The sequence below is a fragment of the Mustela nivalis genome, assembly GCF_964662115.1.
Source record: "Mustela nivalis genome assembly, chromosome: 13".
NCBI lineage: Eukaryota > Metazoa > Chordata > Mammalia > Carnivora > Mustelidae > Mustela > Mustela nivalis.
In genome coordinates this window covers 4842502-4863306 of record NC_139032.1, presented here as the reverse complement: position 1 = coordinate 4863306, position 20805 = coordinate 4842502, and the positions used below count along the sequence as shown (strand labels likewise).

At 40.7% G+C, this 20805-nt stretch overlaps 1 protein-coding gene and 1 pseudogene across 3 annotated transcripts in view; one reads left to right on the top strand and one right to left on the bottom strand.

The window, feature by feature from the left end:
• LOC309845894 (uncharacterized protein) overlaps positions 1-20382 on the bottom strand; it is a 54709-nt gene extending 34327 nt beyond the window's left edge. Inside the window, exons 1-2 of one of the 2 annotated variants that reach the window (XM_082694348.1) lie at positions 15745-16030; positions 12633-12727 (exon numbers count right to left, since the gene is read on the bottom strand). In XM_082694348.1, coding sequence (XP_082550474.1) covers positions 12633-12727; positions 15745-15870 — 221 coding nt within the window. In that variant the 5' untranslated portion in view covers positions 15871-16030. Of the gene's footprint in view, positions 1-12632; positions 12728-15744; positions 16031-20086 lie in introns of those variants that run through there. The other variant, XM_082694347.1, reaches the window with a different exon arrangement.
• On the top strand, positions 1126-6432 carry LOC309846508 (large ribosomal subunit protein eL43 pseudogene; annotated as a pseudogene). The gene is made up of 2 exons: positions 1126-1134; positions 2496-6432. The product of its transcript is annotated as a large ribosomal subunit protein eL43 pseudogene (transcript).
• Positions 20383-20805: the final 423 nt, after the last annotated feature.

Here is a 20805-nt window from a genome sequence, read left to right as displayed (position 1 = left end):
CCTCCTTCTCTTATAAATGCCTAGTGATTAGATTACACTGGGCCCATCCAGATAATCCAGACTCATCTTTCCATCTCAAATCTTAATTTAATCACACCTACAAAATTCCCTTTTGCCCCCTAAATAGCATATTCACAATTCTGGGGATTAGGATGTAGACATCTGTAGGGGGCCATTATTCTGCCTGTCACAGTGGTCCACTGTAAATTACAAAGGGCCTTCAAGGATTGAAACCCATTCTATAAGACCTATTTAGAGGAAGGGCAATGCCCCCTCCCCAACACTACTCCATTTCCAGCTTTGGCCTGTTCTTAAACTAGGAAAACATGCATGCCATCTCCTGGTGAATTACCTCAACTTCAGTGCCCTGGTCCCATCCAATAAGGCTCACAAACCCAATAATACTGAAATGACTGACTATCCAGGCAGCAGCTAATCAATATTTCACTGTTACCGATTTGGCTAATATGTTGTGTTTAGTGCCTGTTTCAATAGCCTCTCAATTGTAGTTTGCCTTCATCCCTGGGCACCTTCATCCCTGATACACCTTAACCAGGCTACACTTGGAGTACCTCAGTAGCCTTGACATCACGTGCAATCAGTCTTTCTAGGCAAGATCAACTGCATCCCTCTCTCTTTAGGGACACAGGTATGGACATTACAGTGAAGCCATCCTCCTCTGAGGAGACTCATCTGACACACATTCAGGACGTACAGACACTCACAAAGGAGGTCAATGAAAGGAAACGGGCCATTGTCTAGACATAACAGTACGCCCAACTACCTCAATTAAGTTCCTAAAATTATTTGGCTAGCCATTGGCTTCTCCATCCACTGTCAAGACACAGCTATTGATTCCGAACACCTACAGTGTTAAAACAAGCCCAATATCTTCTGTGTCTTCTTGGGTTTTGGAGGTAATGTATTCCTCATTTACAAATTTTACTTAAGTCCATTTACATTGTTAGCTGCAGATCAGTCCAACCTGAATGGGGTCCCACCTAACAAAAGGCTCTAAAATCTTAAAATTGCAATACAGGCCCTCCCATTAAGTACCCCCAAGAGAGTCCTTCACTACTGAGGTTTAACCAACTTTTTTTCATGCCTCTTAGTCTCTGGACCATCATGACGGCCGTAAGTTGCCTATTAGCTTCTGATGCAAGACACTGCCCTCCTTAGCCCCACACTACATACCATTAGGGCAACAACTGCTGGTCACATCGAGGCCTTTTTTGGAAATAGAGGCTCTCGCAAAGAGCCTTTGATTCTTTACACCCAAATAGGATCGCATCATGGAAGGGAAGCAGCACTTTGGCACCACTATCAAGGCCTCCTTGCCAGAATATGGAACCAGACTTGGGACCTCTGGCATATCCCACCTGTAGCAAAATGGTTTCCTCATCCTTAGTTTCTTCCCAGACGTCATGTGCTGGAGGAGGCCACTCCTTACAGACCCCTTGACTACCTGGGGACCTGCTTAGGATAAGCTGAGCAAACAGCAAAGTAAGTTTGTATACTTTGTGAATGTCATCATCATCACATGTGGAGTTTGCAGGAAAGGATGCTTTTCGTCCCTTAACCCAGATGTTCATGATCAAAGATGGACACAAGGGTCAGCACAGTTAGCTAAACCTCAGGCAGTCATTTTAGGATTCAATGGCTTGGCTAACAATTGGCCCCATCTGCACATTTTTATGGACTCTTTGGCCACTGACAAAGGTTTGGCCATCTGGTCCAATCAATGGCAGCAACAATGCCTTGTACATAGCTGTCCTCTTTGGGATAACAAACTCTGGGAATCTCTTGCCTCACAGATACCCGAATATAAGTGAAGGTCACACATATCTCTGCACATACTAAAGCCAGAAGACAAGGCCTCACCAAGATACTCCCTACCGCCTTCAGAATTCTGCATATTTATAATGACTAAGGCATTCATTTCATTTTCAAAATACACAATATGGAGCTTCCAACAAGGCATTTATTAAGATTTTCACCTCCCTTACAGGTCTCAGGCTCTTAGCATTAAAAAATTAGTATGAGAATTCCCATATACCCTTCACCCAGCTCCATTAATGTTCACATGTTATGTGACACATGCTATCACAATGAGGAAAATAACATTGATAGAATATGAAAAACCAATTCACAGACCCTACTCCACTTTTGCCAGTTTTCCGGCCAATATAATTTGCTAGTCCACAATCTAATCCATAATCACACATTGCATTCAGTTGTTCTGCTCAGTATCCTCAAATCTATGACAGTTTTGGTTTTAATGACCTTGAAGCTTTTGAAGAAAACTGGTCACTTAGAGAATGGCCCATGTCTTAGGTTAAGGTTATGCATTTTGGCAAGTGTACCACAGAAGTAATGTGCCATTTGAGAAGAATCTCATGGTGGAGGGGAAGAGGATGTTGATATGATAATAGATCTAATTATTGGCTAGTCCCCAACTTTGAAAGTCCTATACAAACCTACTTCATTTACTCTAGTTTGGAATAATTTTAAAAACTAGAAGGCAGAAGTCTCTGGGTTCAGGCATAGTTTGCAGCAACTTGGCTAAACGCACCAAGAAGGTTGATATCATGGGTAAATACGAGACCTGTTATGGTGCTTCCCTCAGGAAAATGGTGAAGAAGATTGAAATAAGCCAGCACGCCAAGTACATGTGCTCCTATGGCAACACCAAGATGAGAAAACGAGCTGTGGGGATCTGGCATTCTGGCTCCTGCATAAAAACCATCACTGGTGGTGCCTGGACCTACAACACCATTTTTGCCATCACAGTAAAGTCCGCCATCAGAAGACTGAAGGAGTTGAAAGACCAGTAGAAGTTCCACCATTCGAAACATTGCTAGGCTATAATAAATGGGTTAATTTATGTAACAACAACAACCACAAAGCTAGAAGGCAGAGTGAAAATGAGAAACCTAACTTCGGGTGATGCTCCTACAATCTAATCAGTATAAGGATTGACAAAATGGCCAGCGCCCTTTGGCCTAATCCCCAGTTGGGGATCCAAAGACCATATACACAGGAGTGGGAAAATGGACAGGGAGTGAAGGAGAGACTTTTCTGGGAACCGTCATTGGCATGAGCCTGATATAATGTGATCCAAAGCCTGTTGGTGAAGTCCTAAGGGGAGCTACATTTAGGTTGGGAAGATGTGGGAATGCTGTGTTTGATGGTATTAAGGTGACAGTTTGGGTAAAAATTGGAATATTTCAACAGATTTTATATGAATTGTCTGTATCTTATTTATCTGACTATATTATGGAAGTAGATATTATATCTGACTGAGGAATATTTCACCTACCTAGGATTGTAGAACAGAAGACACATAAACCTGCCCTAGGACCAACTAAGATTACCCAAGCCCACACAGACTATGAGTTTGATAGACTGAAATCACTGGTGAGAAAAGAGATTACCACATTAAGTAATGCCCTGTTAGAAGCCAGAGTGCTGGTGTGGACAGACACTCTCAAATGGGTATCTTCATGAGCTCACTTGAAGTGGCTGCCTGTGTGCATGAAATTAGTGGAGGTTGGGGGGCAGAAGCAATGCAGAGATGCCTGGAGGAAGGGCCACACAAAGCTGGGAAGTATATGAAATTTGATTGGTACTTGCAGCTCTGGGTGTCTATGATTACATTTCTTTCCCCAATAACCTTAACTTTCTTTGTTCCTATCTGATGTAATGATTCTGGGACGAATCCTACAACTCTTCGTTGGAAGCAGGGATGATGCTTAAGCAAGAACTATAATGGCACCTTTAAACCCTTACAATAGGATTCCTAAGGGCCTGAATGAGTGGACTGTGCCTTTGCCTTTCTGGCAAAATTGGGGTTAACCATGTGGTGTACAACTCCTGGCAGACCGATCACTTGTATAACTATAAATTTCCATAACCAAATGCTTGCAAGAGTCCCTGGTTACCATGGACAAGGTACAGCAGTGGCACATCTGTCTTGCCCCAGTGTGCGCTGCACAAATACGTATCACCCTTGTTTTTGTGCATGAAAATAGATAAAATAGAAAAATACAGTGAGTTTCTGAATTTAAAATTAAAACCATAGTTATTATATGGTGGGTCTGAATTTCCCTGAGGAAAGCTCCACCTCCTAAGATGAGGAAGGCTATGGGAAGCCTTATGGGATACACAAATTAAATTACACATAGGTGTGACTACCACTCATCTAACCCTAGCATGCAGGACCTAACATCTTCAGATACAAACATATACCCTAACCACAGTCAAGCCATTATAACATGATGGCAACAATATGCATGGCAGGATAAAAAAAAAATTGGCCCAGAGACAGAGGCTTTAGGTAGACAGATGCCAGTCTAGGCATCATGGGACAAGTTGAATTCACTTTTCTTAAGGTATAGCATTCAGAAGAAAAAAGATTTATTAATCATAATAAGCAGATTAGAGGGAATTATCTTCCAGAAGGAAGGCAGAGGATGGAAGTCAGTCTGGAAATATGACAAAACTGTAGGATCAGTTATGGGTTGAATTGTGTCTTCCAAAAAGATATGTTGAACTCCTAACTTTGGTAACTCTCAGTGTAAACCTATATGGAAGTAGGGTCTAGGCAAATGTACTCAAGTTAAGATGAGGTCATTTGGATGAGCCCTAATCCAATGTGACTGGTTTCCTTATAAGAAGAGGAGAAGAGACAGAGAACTGAACATCATGTGATGATGGAAGCAGAGGTTGAAGTGATGCATCTGCAAAGTGAGGAACACCAAGGATTGTTGCCAAACACAGCAAAGCAGGAAAGGATCCTCCTCCTAGAGACTACAGAGAGAGAATTACCCTGCCACCATGTTGCTTTCAGATTTCTGGCCTCCAGAATTGTGAGACAATAAATTTCTGTTGTTATTAAGATTTTTTGTGGCACTTTGTCATGGCAAACTAATACGAAACTAATAGCATCAGGAAGACTCAAACAATCTTGGATAATGATAGGGCCCCATGTTGGGAAGTACCTTGTTTCTTCATCCCATGCACCTTTTTACTATCTTAATACAGATGAAAGCTGAAGTACTCACGGACAATGACCCTCCATCCTCGCTGCTCAATGGAGCATGCCTACAGGATCTTATGGACCTCCAAATATGAAAATCCTCTGGAGCACTTGTAATTTACACTGCAGCACTGATGCTCCTCAAAATAATATATCCTGTAGTACAATTAACAAGGAAAGGAACTATGATGGATACCACCTGTGTCCCTATAGAAAGAAAGTGAGCCCTTCTATAGAACAGCACACAGTAGAAAACAGTTTCACCAAAAGGCTGTAAACTGAAACAGGGTATTTAGCTTCATCCCCAAATGAATTGAAACCTGGAAATAACTGAATTGTGGCCAACGTAATGACACCTGTCCATAAAATCTGGTATATGGTCATGGACTGATTCGGTTAAGAAGGCATACCAAATACCACTGAAATTCTTTTTTCCTGTAATCAAATTGTACCATACCATACTGCAATATGGTGTAACACAGTGTTTGTAAGAGTCAACTACCATATATAAATAACTTATATAATACTAAGAAATTGACTTAAATCTTCCTTAAGATGTAATATTAATGGAAAAATGGCCTCACGAATAAATGGATTTGGCTAACTATCAACTAATTTCTATGTTAAATAATCTGGACAAGATTATCATAAGGTACAAATAATAGTGGGTTAAAGTGGGGGGAAACAATCAAATTAGTACAGAAATAGGAAAATACAGGTAATGATTTACAGGACGGATTAGTGTTTTCTTTAACTCTATCCCTACTCTCTACACTGGATCTTCTAAGTGCTAGGCAGGTTCATACTTTTACCATTGCTGTACTAAATATGATTATTTTGCTATAAGGAAGACTAGGCCAAGAATTAGGACCTGGCCTGTGCGGTAAAGAGTTAACCCTGCCCAAAGAAATATTCGATTTTTGCTTAGTTCATGGGAGGGAACCTCTAAGGCCTTAGAGCATCCTGCCTGATAAATGTCTTTGCTTACTTGATGAGGGCCTTGAACTATAACAGATAGTGTAATTTAGTGTGATGGATGGTAGGATCTATGAGCCATGTGGTATCAGCTTAACCTCTAGAGAGGCTAGAGACAGGGCAACCATGTGCCCTCTCAGTCATGCCTATGGAACTGACCCCCAAACAAAACCCCCAAACATCAAGATTTAAGTGAGCTTCTTGTATGTCAGTACTCCATATGTGTAGCCACACATTGTTACTGGGAGAAGTAAACACTTTACCTAACTCCACTAGAAGAAAACAAATATGGAAACTTGTGACTGGGGCACCTGGGTGGCTCAGGGGGTTAAGCCTCTGCCTTCGGCCCAGGTCATGATCTCAGGGTCCTGGGATCAAGTCCCGCATTGGGCTCTCTGCTCGGCAGGGAGCCTGCTTCCTCCTCTCTCTCCCTCTGCCTGCCTCTCTGCCTACTTGTGATATCTCTCTGTCAAATAAATAAATAAAATCTTTAAAAAAAATTTTAAAAATAAACAAACAAACAAATAAATAAATAAATGTTCATTCTATGGCTTCCATTATTATTGAATAACTTCTTACCTCAGGTAGGTGTTAAGACAAATAGATAAGGGCTAAACTCACTAAAATGGACCCAAAAGAACCAGAGAAAAACTATCCTAAGAGCTCTAGAAACCTATGTGGTGATCCCCATGAAACTATGTACTAAACCACACATGCATAGGATGAAGGTATATTAAGACAGAGCAAAGAATGACACCAAAGCTTTAATATGAACACTTCCAAAGCTCACAGGGTAATAAGAAATGTTTGAGTTCAGACCAGCCAGTGTGGAGACTTCATGAATATCTGCAGCTCAATAAAGACCCCGAAATGGTCAGTCCATAGTAACAGAATTAAAGCAGCTCACAATACTGTGTGATGGGCATTAAGAAGGGCACATGATGTGATGACCACTGGGTGTTACATGCAACTAATGAATCATTGAACATTATATCAAAAACTAATGATGTGGGGCACCTGGGTGGCTCAGTGGGTTAAAGCCTCTGCCTTCGGCTCCAGTCGTGATCCCAAGGTCCTGAGATCAAGCCCTGCATCGCATCGGGCTCTCTGCTCAGCGGGAAGCCTTCTTCTCTTCCTCTCTCTCTCTGCCTGCCTCTCTGCGTACTTGTGATCTCTGTCTGTCAAATAAATAAATAAAATCTTTAAAAAAAAAACTAATGATGTACTATGAGTTGTAAAGTAAATACTATTCTAAATACGTCCTAACAAAATTTGATAATAATCACCTTGAAAGGATCAGTCTTATCTTCAAATACTTGGCTGTATGCAGGAACAAAATTCAACAGTCTTTAAGGGAGATTAACAAATTCAGATTTCAACAAAAACATTCATGATTTCCACCATCCTATCAAAAATTACTAGACATGGTAGAAGTGGGAAAATATGAACTAAATCAAGTGAAATGATCAACAGAAATGACAGATGATAAAGTTTTCAGACAAAAATGTTAAGACAACTATTATAAATATATTTAATAATTTTATAACATTAGAGGAAAGTGTGACTCTAATGGAGAGAGAAATTGAAGACACAGTAAAAGAACCAAGAGGAATTTGGGGAACATAAAAACAGTGAATGATTTTTATAGCAGATTACACAGTTCAGAAAAGAAGAAATTTATTTTGTAAACAAAGAAATAAAAATTATTAAAAAATGAGGCAGAGTGTGAGAAAAAAACAGTAGACTATGAGACAATAACAAGTGATATAAAATGCATATAGTTAGAATTTCAGAAAAGGAAAGGGGATCAGAAAAAAAATATTTGAAAGGAGAATGGCTATTTTCAAAATTAGATGAAAACTCTAAATCCACAGAACTGACTACTTCAAGGAACTCAACAGTACAAATATAAAGAAAATCTAACTAGGTTCATCAATTTTTCAAAAGTAGCAATAAAGAGGAAGCTTATAAAGCAGCCAGAGGAAGAAGACTCATAAAAAAAAAAAAGGAACAAAGAATTCCTAGACCTTTCACCAGAAACTATGAAAGCAGTAAGATAACTGGAAGACATTTTTAAAGCACTAGAAAAAATGATCAGGCTAGAATTTTATATCCACCAAAAATTGTCTTAAATGTGCCAATGCTCTGAGGTTCTGCATTCAGCCAAGATGGAGTAACAGAAACTTCTTTTACACTCCCTCCTGAAACAACCAAAAAAGAAATGAAAGAAGGAAGCGGGGAGGAAGGGAGGGTGGGAGGAAAATGATTTTGGGGGGGGGGGGGATATTTCTGCATATTAGGCAATGAAGAACAGTGATTCATGAGGAACAGAAAACAAAACCCTATGACTGCCTCATCTTACTGCCTTAAGAGAGATTATAGTATGTGGCACACTAAAGAAGTGAGACAGAGCTCAGCAGACTCTCTGAATTGAGGAGAGGTAGCTGAGAGGAGTGATCAAGGCAATGGTTGTCCAGAGGAGTACTAAAGAAGAGAGACAGAACTAGAGTGAGGGAATTCTAAGATCTTCAGGTCACCTTTGAGTGTGACAATCAGCATATGGGAAACTACCAGAACCTGGCAAAACAAAAGAAAACAAAAACCACTCAGTGTTTTGAAGGGAACCATACCCAGCACTCACACAAAGCCAGGAACAATATCTGCTCCCACCAGTCAGAGTTCATAATTCATGATGTATTGGTTAGACTACTTAGCAATGTCTTAATAGTGGGGTTGGGACTGGTCAGTAAAAACAGTAGTGATGCTCTGGATTCTCCTAAAAAAATTATAAAAGGATTAAATTATTTTCAAGTAACTTAACTTGACCCCAGAACAAAGCTCAAGAATGTTTAGAGGAATACAAAATCCAGCGATCAAGGTAAAATGCAATGTGCAGAGTTCATTCAAAGAGGCAAGGGGAAAAGAATACAATGATGAGAATGTTTTTATGAAAATTAACCCAGAAATGACAAATTTATTATTAGCAGAAAACATTTAGCAAATGATAACAATATTTCAAACATTGAAACTGAAGTAGGGACAGGCATATAATACATTTTTAGGCACTGAACTTCAATTTCTAGAGTTGTAAACTGAAACGTTTGAGCTGAAAATACAATGGGTGGTTTAGTGGTGAATTACACATTGTAGAAGAAATGACTAGTGAACCTGAAAGTAAAGCAATAGAGATTTACCTAATATGAAAGAGAAAAATTCTATAAAAGAGCATGAGTGAGCCATTAGATAACTTCAAGCAGCCAAATATATGAGTATTTAGAATCCTCTCAAGTGCTACTGTGCATGCATGTGTGGTGTTTGGTGTTGCTGGTAAGCTCTACATCCAACGTGGGACTTGAACTCACTACCCTGAGATCAGGAGTCACATACTCCAATAGCTGAGCCAGCCAGTGGTCCCATTAGTGTGGTGTACCTTGCCTGGATCGTGGTTGATATATTCAGCTATACATCCCCTCAACCACTACTCACCAAAATGACTAAGAGAAAGAACACTGAACAGAGGAAAAATTCAGAGACTGTAACCTCTGCCACAGAACTATTGGATATGAAATTAAACAATATGTCAGAAATAGAATTCAGGCTAATAATTATCTAGGCAAATCAAAAGAAATGAAATCTTGCCATTTGCGACAACGTGGATGGAACTAGAGGGTATCATGCTTAGCGAAGTAAGTCAATCAGAGAAAGACAACTATCATATGATCTCCCTGATATGAAGAAGTGGAGATGCAACATGGGGAGTAAAGGGGGTTGGAGAAGAATAAATGAAACAAGATAGGATTGGGAGGGAGACAAACCATAAGTGACTCTTAATCTCACAAAACAAACTGAGGGTTGCTGGGGGGAGGGTAGGGAGAGGGGGGTGGGGTTATGGACATTGGGGAGGGTATGTGCTATGGTGAGTGCTGTGAAGTGTGTAAACCTGGCGATTCACATACCTGTACCCCGGGGGATAAAAATATATTATATAGTTTATTAAAAATAAAAAATAATAAAATAATAAATAATTATCTAGGCAATGGCTAGGTTGGAGAGGACCATTAGTGGCAACATAGAATCTCTAAAGGCGGAAATGAGAGCTGATCTGGCAGAACTTAAAAATGCTATCAATGAGATTCAATTTAAATACTCTAACAGCTAGGATAAATGAGGCAAAAGATCAAATTAGTGATCTAGAAGACAAACTGATAGAGAAGAAGGACCAGGAGGAGGCTTGGAAAAAACAGCTTAGAAGCCATGAAAAAGAATTAGGGAGATAAATGATGCCATGAAATGTTCCAATGTCAGAATTGTTGGGATCCCTGAGGGGGTGGAGGGAGAAAGAGGGCTAGAAGATATAGTTGACCAAATCCTAAATGAAAATTTCCCTAATCTGGGAAGTGGAACAAATATTCGTGTCATAGAGGCAGAGAGGACACCCCCCAAGATCAACGAGGGTAAAGAGACCCCAGGAACATTATTGTGAAATTCATAAGTCATAAATTCAGAGAAGATGTCTTAAGGGCAGCTAGGGGGAAGAGTGTACTTATGTACAGAGGAAGCACCATCAGAATAATGTCATACCTATCCACAGAAACCTGGAAAGCCAGAAAGGGCAGGCAAGACATATGCAGCGTACTAGATGAGAAGAACATGCAGCCAAGAATACTTAATCTGGCAAGGCTGACATTCAGAATGGATGGAGAGAGAAAGAGCTTGCAAGACTGGCAAGGTTGAAAAGATTATGTGATCACCAAGCTGGCACTACAAGAAATATATAAGAGGGAGGGGTTCTAAAAAAGAAGAAAGGACCAAAAAAAGAATGACATAGAACAGAAACTTACAGAGACAATCTATAGAAACAAGGACTTCACAGGCAACATGATGTCAATAAAAACTTATCTTTCAATAACCACTCTCAATGTTAATAGCCCAAATGCTCCCATAAAACAGCACAGGGTGCTGACTGGATAAAACGACAGGACCTGTCCATATGCTGTCTACAAGAGACATATTTCTGAACCTAAAGATACATCCAGACTGAAAGTGAAGGGATGAAGAAACATCTTTCTTGCTAATGGGCCTCAAAAGAAAGCTGGGGTAGTGATTCTCATATCAGATAATTAGATTTTAAGCTAAAGGCTGTAGTCAGTTATACAGAAGGACACTACATCATTCTTAAAGGGTGTATTCGCCAAGAAGATCTAACAGTTGTAAATATTTATATGGCCAACATGGGAAAAGCCAACTACATAAGCCAACTGTTAACCAAAATAAAGAGTCATGGGGTGCCTGGGTGGCTCAGTGAGTTAAAGCCTCTGCCTTTGGCTCAGGTCATGATTCCAGGGTCCTGGGATTGAGCCTGGCATTGGGCTCTCTGCTTGGCAGGGAGCCTGCTTCCCTTCTTCTCTCTCTGCCTGCCTCCCTGCCTACTTGTGATCTCTGTCTGTCAAATAAATAAATAAAATCTTTAAAAAAAATAAAGAGTCATATTGATAATAATACATTAATTGTAGGGGATCTTAACACACCATACTCAGTAATAGACAGATCATCTAAGCAGAAAATCAACAAAGAAACAAGAGCTTTGAATGATATATTGGACCAAATGGACCTCATAGATATATACAGAATATTTCACCCTAAAACAACAGAATACTCATTCTTCTTGAATGCACATGGAACTTTCTCCCAAATAGACCACATACTAGGTCACAAATCAGGCCTCAACTGATACCAAAAGACTGAGATTATTCCCTCCATATTCTCAGACCACAATGTCCTAGCATCAGCAATTAGACAATAAAAAGAAATAAAAGGCATCCAAATGGGCAAAGAAGTCAAACTCTCTCTCTTCACAGATGACATGGTACTTTATGCGGAAAACCCAAAAGACTCCACCCCCAAATTACTAGAACTCATACAGCAGTTCAGTAATATGGCAGGTTAAAAATCAATGCACAGAAATCAGTTGCTTTTCTATACACTAACAATGGAATTGTAGAAAAAGAAATTAAGGTATTGATTCCATTTACAATAGCAACAAAAGCCATAAGATACCTTGCAATAAATCTAACCAAATTTGTAAAGGATCTATAGTTTAGAAACTACAGAACACTTATGAAAGAAACTGAGGAAGACACAAATAGATGGAAAAATATTCCAAGCCCATGGATTGGAAGAATAAACATTGTTGAAATGTCTATTCTGCCCAGAGGCCATCTCTATTAAAATACCATTGGCATTTTTCAAGGAACAATCCTAAAATTTGTATGGAACCAGAGAAGACCCCAAATCACCCAGGAAATGTCAAAAAAGAAAAACAAAGCTAGGGGCACCACGTTGCCTGACTTAAAGCTATATTACAAAGCTGGGATCACCAAGACAGCATGGTATTGGCACCAACACATAGACCAATGGAACATAATAGAGACTCCAGAAATGGACCCTCAACTCTATGGTCAACTAATCTTTGACAAATCAGGAAAAAATATCCAATGGAAAAAAAGACAGTCTCATCAATAAGTGGTTCTGGTAAAACTGGACAGCTATATACAGAAGAATGAAACTGGACCATTCTCTTACACCATACACAAAGACAAACTCAAAATAGATGAAATACCTCAATGTGAGACAGGAATCCATCAAAATTCTAGAGGAGAACATAGGCAGTAACCTCTTCCATACCAGCCACAGCAACTTCTTTGCAAGACAGGTCTCCAAAGGCAAGGGGAAAAAAAAGCAACAATGAATTTTTGGACATTCATAAAGATAAAAAGCTTCTGTATAGCATAGGGAATAGTCAACAAAACAAAGAGGCAACCCCGGGGAATGGGAGAAGATATCTGAAAATTACATTAACGATAAAGGGCTGATATCCAAGATCTATAAAGAACTTTTCAAACTCAATGCTCAAAAAACAAATGACCCAGTCAAAAAATGGGCAGAAGACATGAACAGACACTTCTCCAAAGAAGATGTACAAATGGCTAACAGACACATGAAAAAATGCTTAACATCACTAATCATCAGGGAAATATAAATCAAAACCACAATATCACCTTATACCAGTTCAAATGGAAAGAATTAACAAAACAGGAAACAACAAATGTTAGTGAGGAAAATAAGTTTTACATTAGAGAATTGTGAAGACATTAAGTAATAGAATTATAATGTATTTGTAAATGAATTATGTAGGTTTCTAATTTTTATTGGTGAAAATTTAAAAATTGATAATGTCAAAATGACATGCCTAAATACAAGGGTTTTTTTTATATTTTTATTTATTTATTTGACAGAGAGAGATCACAAGTAGGCAGAGAGGCAGGCAGAGAGAGAGAGAGGGAAGCAGGCTCTCCACTGAGCAGAGAGCCCGATGCGGGACTCGATCCCAGGACCCCGAGATCATGACCCGAGCCGAAGGCAGCGGCTTTACCCACTGAGCCACCCAGGTGCCCCCTAAATACAAGTTTAAATAAATAAAAGAATAAATGATAACTCTAAGAGTTTCTCACAACGGCATCAGGAATCATACAGAAATAAATCACTTTGAGTTATTTTATTTTTCATCTTATAACAAAATGTTTGTACCCTTTTACCAACTCCCTCCTTCTTCCCCTACTTGCATTCCCTGACAATATCTTTTCGACTCTACTTCTACAAGTTTGACTTTTTTCTCCCCTAAAGATTCCACAGTAAGTGATACCATGATGTATTTGTCTCTCTATATCTGGCTTATTTCACTTAGTACAATGTGCTTGAGGTTTACCCATTCTGTTCCAGATGACAGGATTTCCTTATTTTTTTAAGGCTGAACAATATTCCATTATGTGTGCGTGTGTGTGTGTGTAATATATATATTCCATTTTCTTATTTCTCTTTATACATTGATGAACACAAATTGTTTCTATACCTTGGGTACTGTGGCTAATGCTGCTATGAACATGGGGTTACATATATCTATTCAAGATAATGATTTTGTAACCTTCAGAATATATACCCAGAAGTGGTAGTTCTATTTTAAAATGTTCTTAAAGATTTTATTTATTTGACAGAGAGAGAGAGAGAGAGAGAGAGAGAGAGAGATCACAAGTAGGCATAGCAGCAGGCAGAGAGAGAGCGGGAAGCAGGCTCTCGGCTGAGCAGAGAGCCCGAGCTGGGGCTTGATCCCAGGACCTTGAGATCATGACCTGGGACAAAGGCTGAGGCTTAACCCAATGAGCCACACAGGCGCCCCTATTTTAAATTTTTTAGGAGCCTCCATACTGTTTTCCACGGTGGCTGTACCAGTTCACATTCCCACTGACAGTATACGAGGGTTCCCCTTTCTCCACATCCTCCACATCCATGCCAGCATTTCTCTCTTCATTTTTTGATAATGGTCATCTTAAAAGTATGAAATGACATCTCATTTGCATTTCCCTACTTATCAGAGATGTTGAGCACATATTTTATATACTGTTGGTGATCTGTGTGTCTACTTTGGGACTATGTCTATTCAGATCATTTGCCCATTTTTTTTCTCATTTTTGGGGGGGTGGTCAGAGAGAGCAAGCACAGGCAGACAGAGTGGCAGGCAGAGGCAGAGGGAGAAGCAGGCCCCCTGCTGAGCTAGGAGCCCAATGTGGGACTCGATCCCAGGACGCTGGGATCATGACCTGAGCCGAAGGCAGCTGTCCAACCCCAACCAACTGAGCCACCCAAGCATCCCCATTTGCCCATTTTTTAAATATTTTATTTATTTGTTATTATTATAGAAAGAGCAGCTTTTTAATTTGATGTTCCATTTGTTTATTTTTACTTTGTTGCCTTTGATTTGCTGTCAAATTTTAAAAAATCATTGCTAATACTGATGTCAAGGAACTTATACCCCATGTTTTCTCAATTTTATAGTTTCAGGCCTTAATCCACTTTGAGTTAATTTTGAGTAATTAATTTTAAAATTATGTCCTGCATTACTATATTATCAGCCTTTAACTGCTTCGTTTTGGAACAGAATAATACTATAATAAAGGAGTAAAGTGGCCCCCAGCAATCATTTTTGACCTGGAACACAGAGGAGATTAAAAAAATCAAACTAAGAAACTATCAATAACTCTTATTTATGGAGTACAGGGCATTGCCTCAACACGAAGTTTCAAAGAGAATGTGTTGTAACCTAGATAATTAAAAGAAACTTGAAAATACTTGTCCTGCAAATTCTCAATAGCTCTCCTTCCTATGCTACAAAAGTCACTGCGTGCAGTTCAACAAATGATCCCAGTGCTGGGAAAAGCTTTCAGAAATGTGCACTGTGCACTCTTGTTCCAAACATCAGACCTTTCAGAGTGCATGTCCTGCAATGGTGTGTCCACTATCACACAACAGATGTGTAGAAGCCATGACCTAAAGAAAGATGTCCTCCAATAAACAGAAATATTCTCAGCCAGAATTGCATATTCTTCAAGTCTTTCACTTCATATCACCCTCCCTTATTTTCCAATTTCCCCAGGAAAAAGGATGTGGAACTTGGAAATCTTTCTCCAATCATTTTCTCTTGTGTTAACCTCCTTTAGGTCTATTTAATCACAAATGGCCCAGCTTTACCAAAACTTTTCAAGAACTGACAACTCTCAGGATCATTATTTCCCTTACCTTTCTCAGATAACCTGAAAAGTCACTGTACTAATTTGCCAGAGCTACCATAACAAATAGCACAGACCAGGCATTTCAACAACAGAAACTTATTTTCTCACAGTCATGGAGGCGGGAAATTCAGGATCAAGGTGTCTGCATGTTTGGAAGCCTTTCTCCTTGGCTTCCAGATGGCCACTTTCCTGCTGTGTCTTCACGTGTCCTCTTTCCTGTGTGTGCATATTCATGTTCTGTTCATCTTATAAGCACACCTGGATTTATAATTATAATCATACTGGCTTGGGACTTCAATGTATTAATTTGGGAGGATTCAATTCATTCAACAATGGTCAGTACTCCCATTCAAAATAAGAGGGAAAAGAAGTTCAGTTTTTAAATAATTGGAAAGGGGCACACAGAGTAAATGGCACTCACTTACACTCGTGGCCGTGGCCATTTTCATGTCTATAACCAATGTCTTCTCATCTCCAAAGGGAAACATGTATGTGGAGGGCGCCACAGAGATCGCTGCTAAATGTAAAACACTGTGAGATGGAAGGATATTTATACCTCCTTCTACTTAACAGATGAAAACATACAGAGAAATAAAAAATATCATCAGACTCCAAATAGGCAGCAGAGTCTGGTAAAGACCTCTTTCATCTGTTCTCAGGAACTTAAAGGAAACCAAGTTGAGTGTGTAGTGGATGACTAAAACTAAAAGACCACTCTTCAGTATCTGTGGTTCAGGACAGAGGCTTGAAAAACATGAGTCAAAGAATTAGGAGAAATGGAGGCATTTTTTTTGCGAACTAAGAAAACCAACTCAAAAGTTAAGATGGATCATAAATGGGGAAAAATGAGATACCACAGAATTTGATAAAGCTGCAAAAAAATTTTAAAACATTGAGTTTAGAAATGGCAGAGGTAAAAGGTGCCTGGGTGGCTCAGCTGGTTGAGCCGACTCTTGATTTCAGCTTGGGTCATGGTCTTGGAGTCCTGGGATCAAGCCCTGAGTCAGGCTTCCTGCTCAGCAGAGAGTCTGCTTGTCTCTCCCCCATTCATGCTCGCTGTCTCTCTCAAATAAATCAAAAACACTTTTTAAAAAAAAAGTATAGAGTACATCAAAGGTGGGGAATAGATTAAAAATGAAAAAAAAAAGAAAAGAAACAGTGGAGGAGAAACTGCAAAAACCCAATGTACGTTTAACTGGAATTCCAAAGGGAAATAAAAGAATGAGCAAAAAGCATGTGACTTAGGTTTCTAAAGAATTGAAATACATGAATCCCTAGAGATTCAACAATTACACTGAATTTTATTATGAAAATAAAAACAAAACAGTATCTTAAAATGCCACAGTGAAAGCAAGATGCTAAAAAGATAAACAATAAGGGTGCCTGGGTGGCTCAGTGGGTTAAGCCGCTGCCTTCGGCCCAGGTCATGATCTCAGGGTCCTGGGATCGAGTCCCACATTGGGCTCTCTGCTCAGCAGGGAGCCTGCTTCCTCCTCTCTCTCTCTCTGCCTGCCTCTCTGCCTACTTGTGATCTCTCTCTGTCAAATTAATAAATAAAATCTTTAAAAAATAAATAAATAAATAACAATAAACCCCAGGGAACATGCTACACAGTGTTTATGGGTATGTATACACAGATGCGGGTAGAAAACATACAAAACTAATGGCAATGACTCCTTCTGGCATGAGTAGAAGAGTGAAATCAGAAAAGTGAAAATGAAGAAGATATCAAGAAGAATTGTTAAAATGTTAATTCTAGGGAGTAGCTTAAAAATCTTTCAAAGTCTGGGGTGCCTGGGTGGCTCAGTTGGTTAAGTGTATGACTCTTGATTTCAGCTCAGATCATGATCTCAGGGTTATGATATTCAACACTGTGCTGGGCCCTGTCCTGGGCGTGTGGCCTCCTTGAGATGGTCTCACTCTTGTCTCTCACTGCCCCCCCCCCAATCTTTTAAAATCTACACAGAGAACAAATTATTAGAAGGATATTCATTTGTTTAATCTTGATGTAGGACATACTTCTAAGACAGACATGAAAATAAGAAACCACAAAGAAAAAAATGATTAAATGGAATATACTTATACATGTACACATGCATGTTCTTTCACAAATATATACATCTAATGGTACCAAAGACTGAAAAAAAAAACTCCAATAAATGATAATACTCAGTATTCCAAAAGCTTATACAAAATAAGAATGAAAAACCTAAATGAAAGCTATGCAAATGTTAAAGAACAAAAAACTCCATTTGATATTGATCTAGTATTTGTTCTTAGTATGCTGACCTTGAACACAGGTTTTTTAAACAACAAGACTGTTGAAATTTCCAGCCAGGTAATCCTTTGTGGTGCGCTGGGAGCTGTCCTGGGCCTGGTAGATTTACAGCAACCTGCCCTGTACACCTCCTTCCTCAAATCTATAACAACCAAAATTGTTACAGAGGGGAGGGGAAGAGTAGCCTGTCTGAGAAGCACTGCTCTAACATTTTTCACAGGATAATATGAGTCTCCTATAATGAGCTGATATCTCATCCCTCTGGGTGTCACCTGTAAATTATCTAATTACATCTAAAGACAAAGATCTATAACTATGTTGGTCCTTTGTTAATTGATGTCTTCAGATGTTTCTATCTTCTTGAATCAATTTCAGTGACATATGTATCTAGGAAAGTATGCCTTTCCTCTAATTTTCAAATTTAATATAATAAAATTATTATTACAAATATCTTCATCACATCTACCGCTATAGCTCCTTTGTCATTCATAGTAATGGACTGAGTTATGACTAGATATTTTTTTCTGATTGGACATGATAAAGTCTACTTGAGCAAATTTAAATAAACTAGATTTTGTCTACTGCTTTTTCATTAATCTCCTTTAATTTATTAGACCCTTCCATCTATTCATTTCAGGGCTGTTTTGAGGGTTTTTTTTTTCCCCACTTCTTGAGTTGAATGCATAATTATTTATTCAACAAATACTATTCAGTACCCAAAGTGTTTAAGGTACAGTCTGAAAATACTAAATAACTAACCCTAACTTTTTAAACATAAAGCATTTATTAACTTCTGAAAACAGCTCTGACCACATCATTTATCCTTACCTATCAATTCATACTCACTTTCCTTGAGTCTATTTTGTTATATGTTTAAATTAATTAAGCATACAGATGTTACTAAGTTCCTAAGAGCTTAGAATTTTTGAGCATCCATAGTTACAACTTCTGCTTTTAAGGATTTTGTTATAGTGAAGTTGCTTCACAGAGCATGTTGTCCAAGACCTATGCTCTTAATAATTCTGCATTCACTCTCTCAGGGGGTTACTATTTTCCCATTATGAACTTGCAGACATAGAAAAAAAAGATCCAGGGCGCCTGGGTGGCTCAGATGGTTAGGTGTCTGCCTTCACCTCAGGTATGATCCCAGGGTCCTGGGATCCAGCCCCACATCCGGCTCCCTGCTGGGCAGGGAGTCTGCTTCTCCCTCTCTCCCCACCGTCCTCCCTGCTTGTGCTCTCCAGCTCTGTGAAATAAATAAATAAAATCTTGAAAAAGAAAAGAAAAGATCCAAATAATGGCCTCTTCATATTTACTACATTCTGGAGATAATTTTCTTTTTATGCAGTAAAAGATAAAAGCTTTTCTATGATAATTAAATAGAAGGCATTCTACATTCATTTTCTTTTTTAAAAGTACTCATTTATTTTAAAAGTACTTATTGATTTTATTTCATTTTAATAAGGCACCCAGGGGCGCCTGGGTGGCTCCGTTGGTTGTGTCCGCCTCTGGCTCAGGTCATGACCCAGGGTGCTGGGATCGAGACGGAGCCGCACATCAGGCCCTCTGCTCAGCGGAGAGCCTTCCCTCCTCTCCCTCTGCCTGCTGCTCTGCCTACCCGTGCTCGCTCTCTGTCAAATACATTAAATCTTTAAAAGTATATATTTATTCAGAGAGGGGAGGGGGCAACGGGAGAAGGAGAGAGACACTTAAGCAGACTCCATGCGGAGTGCAGACCCTAACACGGGGCTCGATCGAACGACCCTGAGATCACGACCTGAGCTGACACTTCACCGACTGCACCTCCCGGGGACCCTCCATTCCTTTCCGATGCCTCCTAGTACTACTAGTGACAGCGACACTGTCAGCATTTACTGGGAATATTAGGCAGACAATCCGTGGATTGAAATATTTGATTCCGTCCGCTCGAAAAACAAACAGAAACGGGGGAGTTAACTAACGCAGTGAAAAGTGGAAGAACTAAAGACGCAGACGCGGCCCCACCGCTCCCCCCGGGGCACCGAGGGGCCTACCTGCCCCGGCGCCCCCGCGTTCCTTACCCGCCCCGTCACGCCGCAGCGCTCGCGGTCACAGCCGCTCCCAGGCCTCCGCCGTCACGGCCGCTCCCAGGCCTCGGCGGTCACAGCCGCTCCCAGGCCTCCGCACACTCACCGCAAGGCACCGTCCCCCGCTTTCCCCCTCCCTGGCACGCCAGGTCTCCGGCAGCGCTCCCACACGGACGCCGGCCCCGAGCGCCCCCGCCGCCCGCCCACGGGGGAACGAGCCCTGCGGGGGCGGAGGCCGCTTCCGGTGCGGGGGCCGCCGGGAGGCCGAGTCCGGCTGTCGGACGCGCGTGTGGCCCTGCGCCGGGCTGAGGCCTGCTGCTCTGTGCGTGGGGCCGCCTGACAAGGGGACCGGCGCCTAACTAGGGGCAGCACAGCCATGGGCCAGCCCGGGCAGGGGGGTGGTTCTTGAAGCTCCAAGGGGGTGGGAGGCCTGAGTCCTGCGGGAGAGAACCTCGGCCCCGAGACATCGTGGAAACTGAGGCAGCATGGGGGGGGGGGGTGCGCTGTCGGCTGTCTCAGCCGACCCTCCTCCAGCCCACCACAGCGCCCTGCCTTGTCCCTGCGAGAGAAATCTACCCAAAGAAGGGATGTGTCTATTTCCTAAAGAAAAATTTCCTGGGGCACCTGGGTGGCTCAGTCCTTAAGCGTCTGCATCGGGCTCAGGTCATGATCCTGATGAGGGAGCAGGAGGCTGGCTGAGAACGGAGCAGGGGCTGGCACCTTGCACCCCCTCTCCACCCACTCCCCTTGGTAATATGTGTGACATTTCACAGGCACCCCTGACTGCCCTAAAAGAAGAGCAAATGGTTATCTTGCAGAGATCAC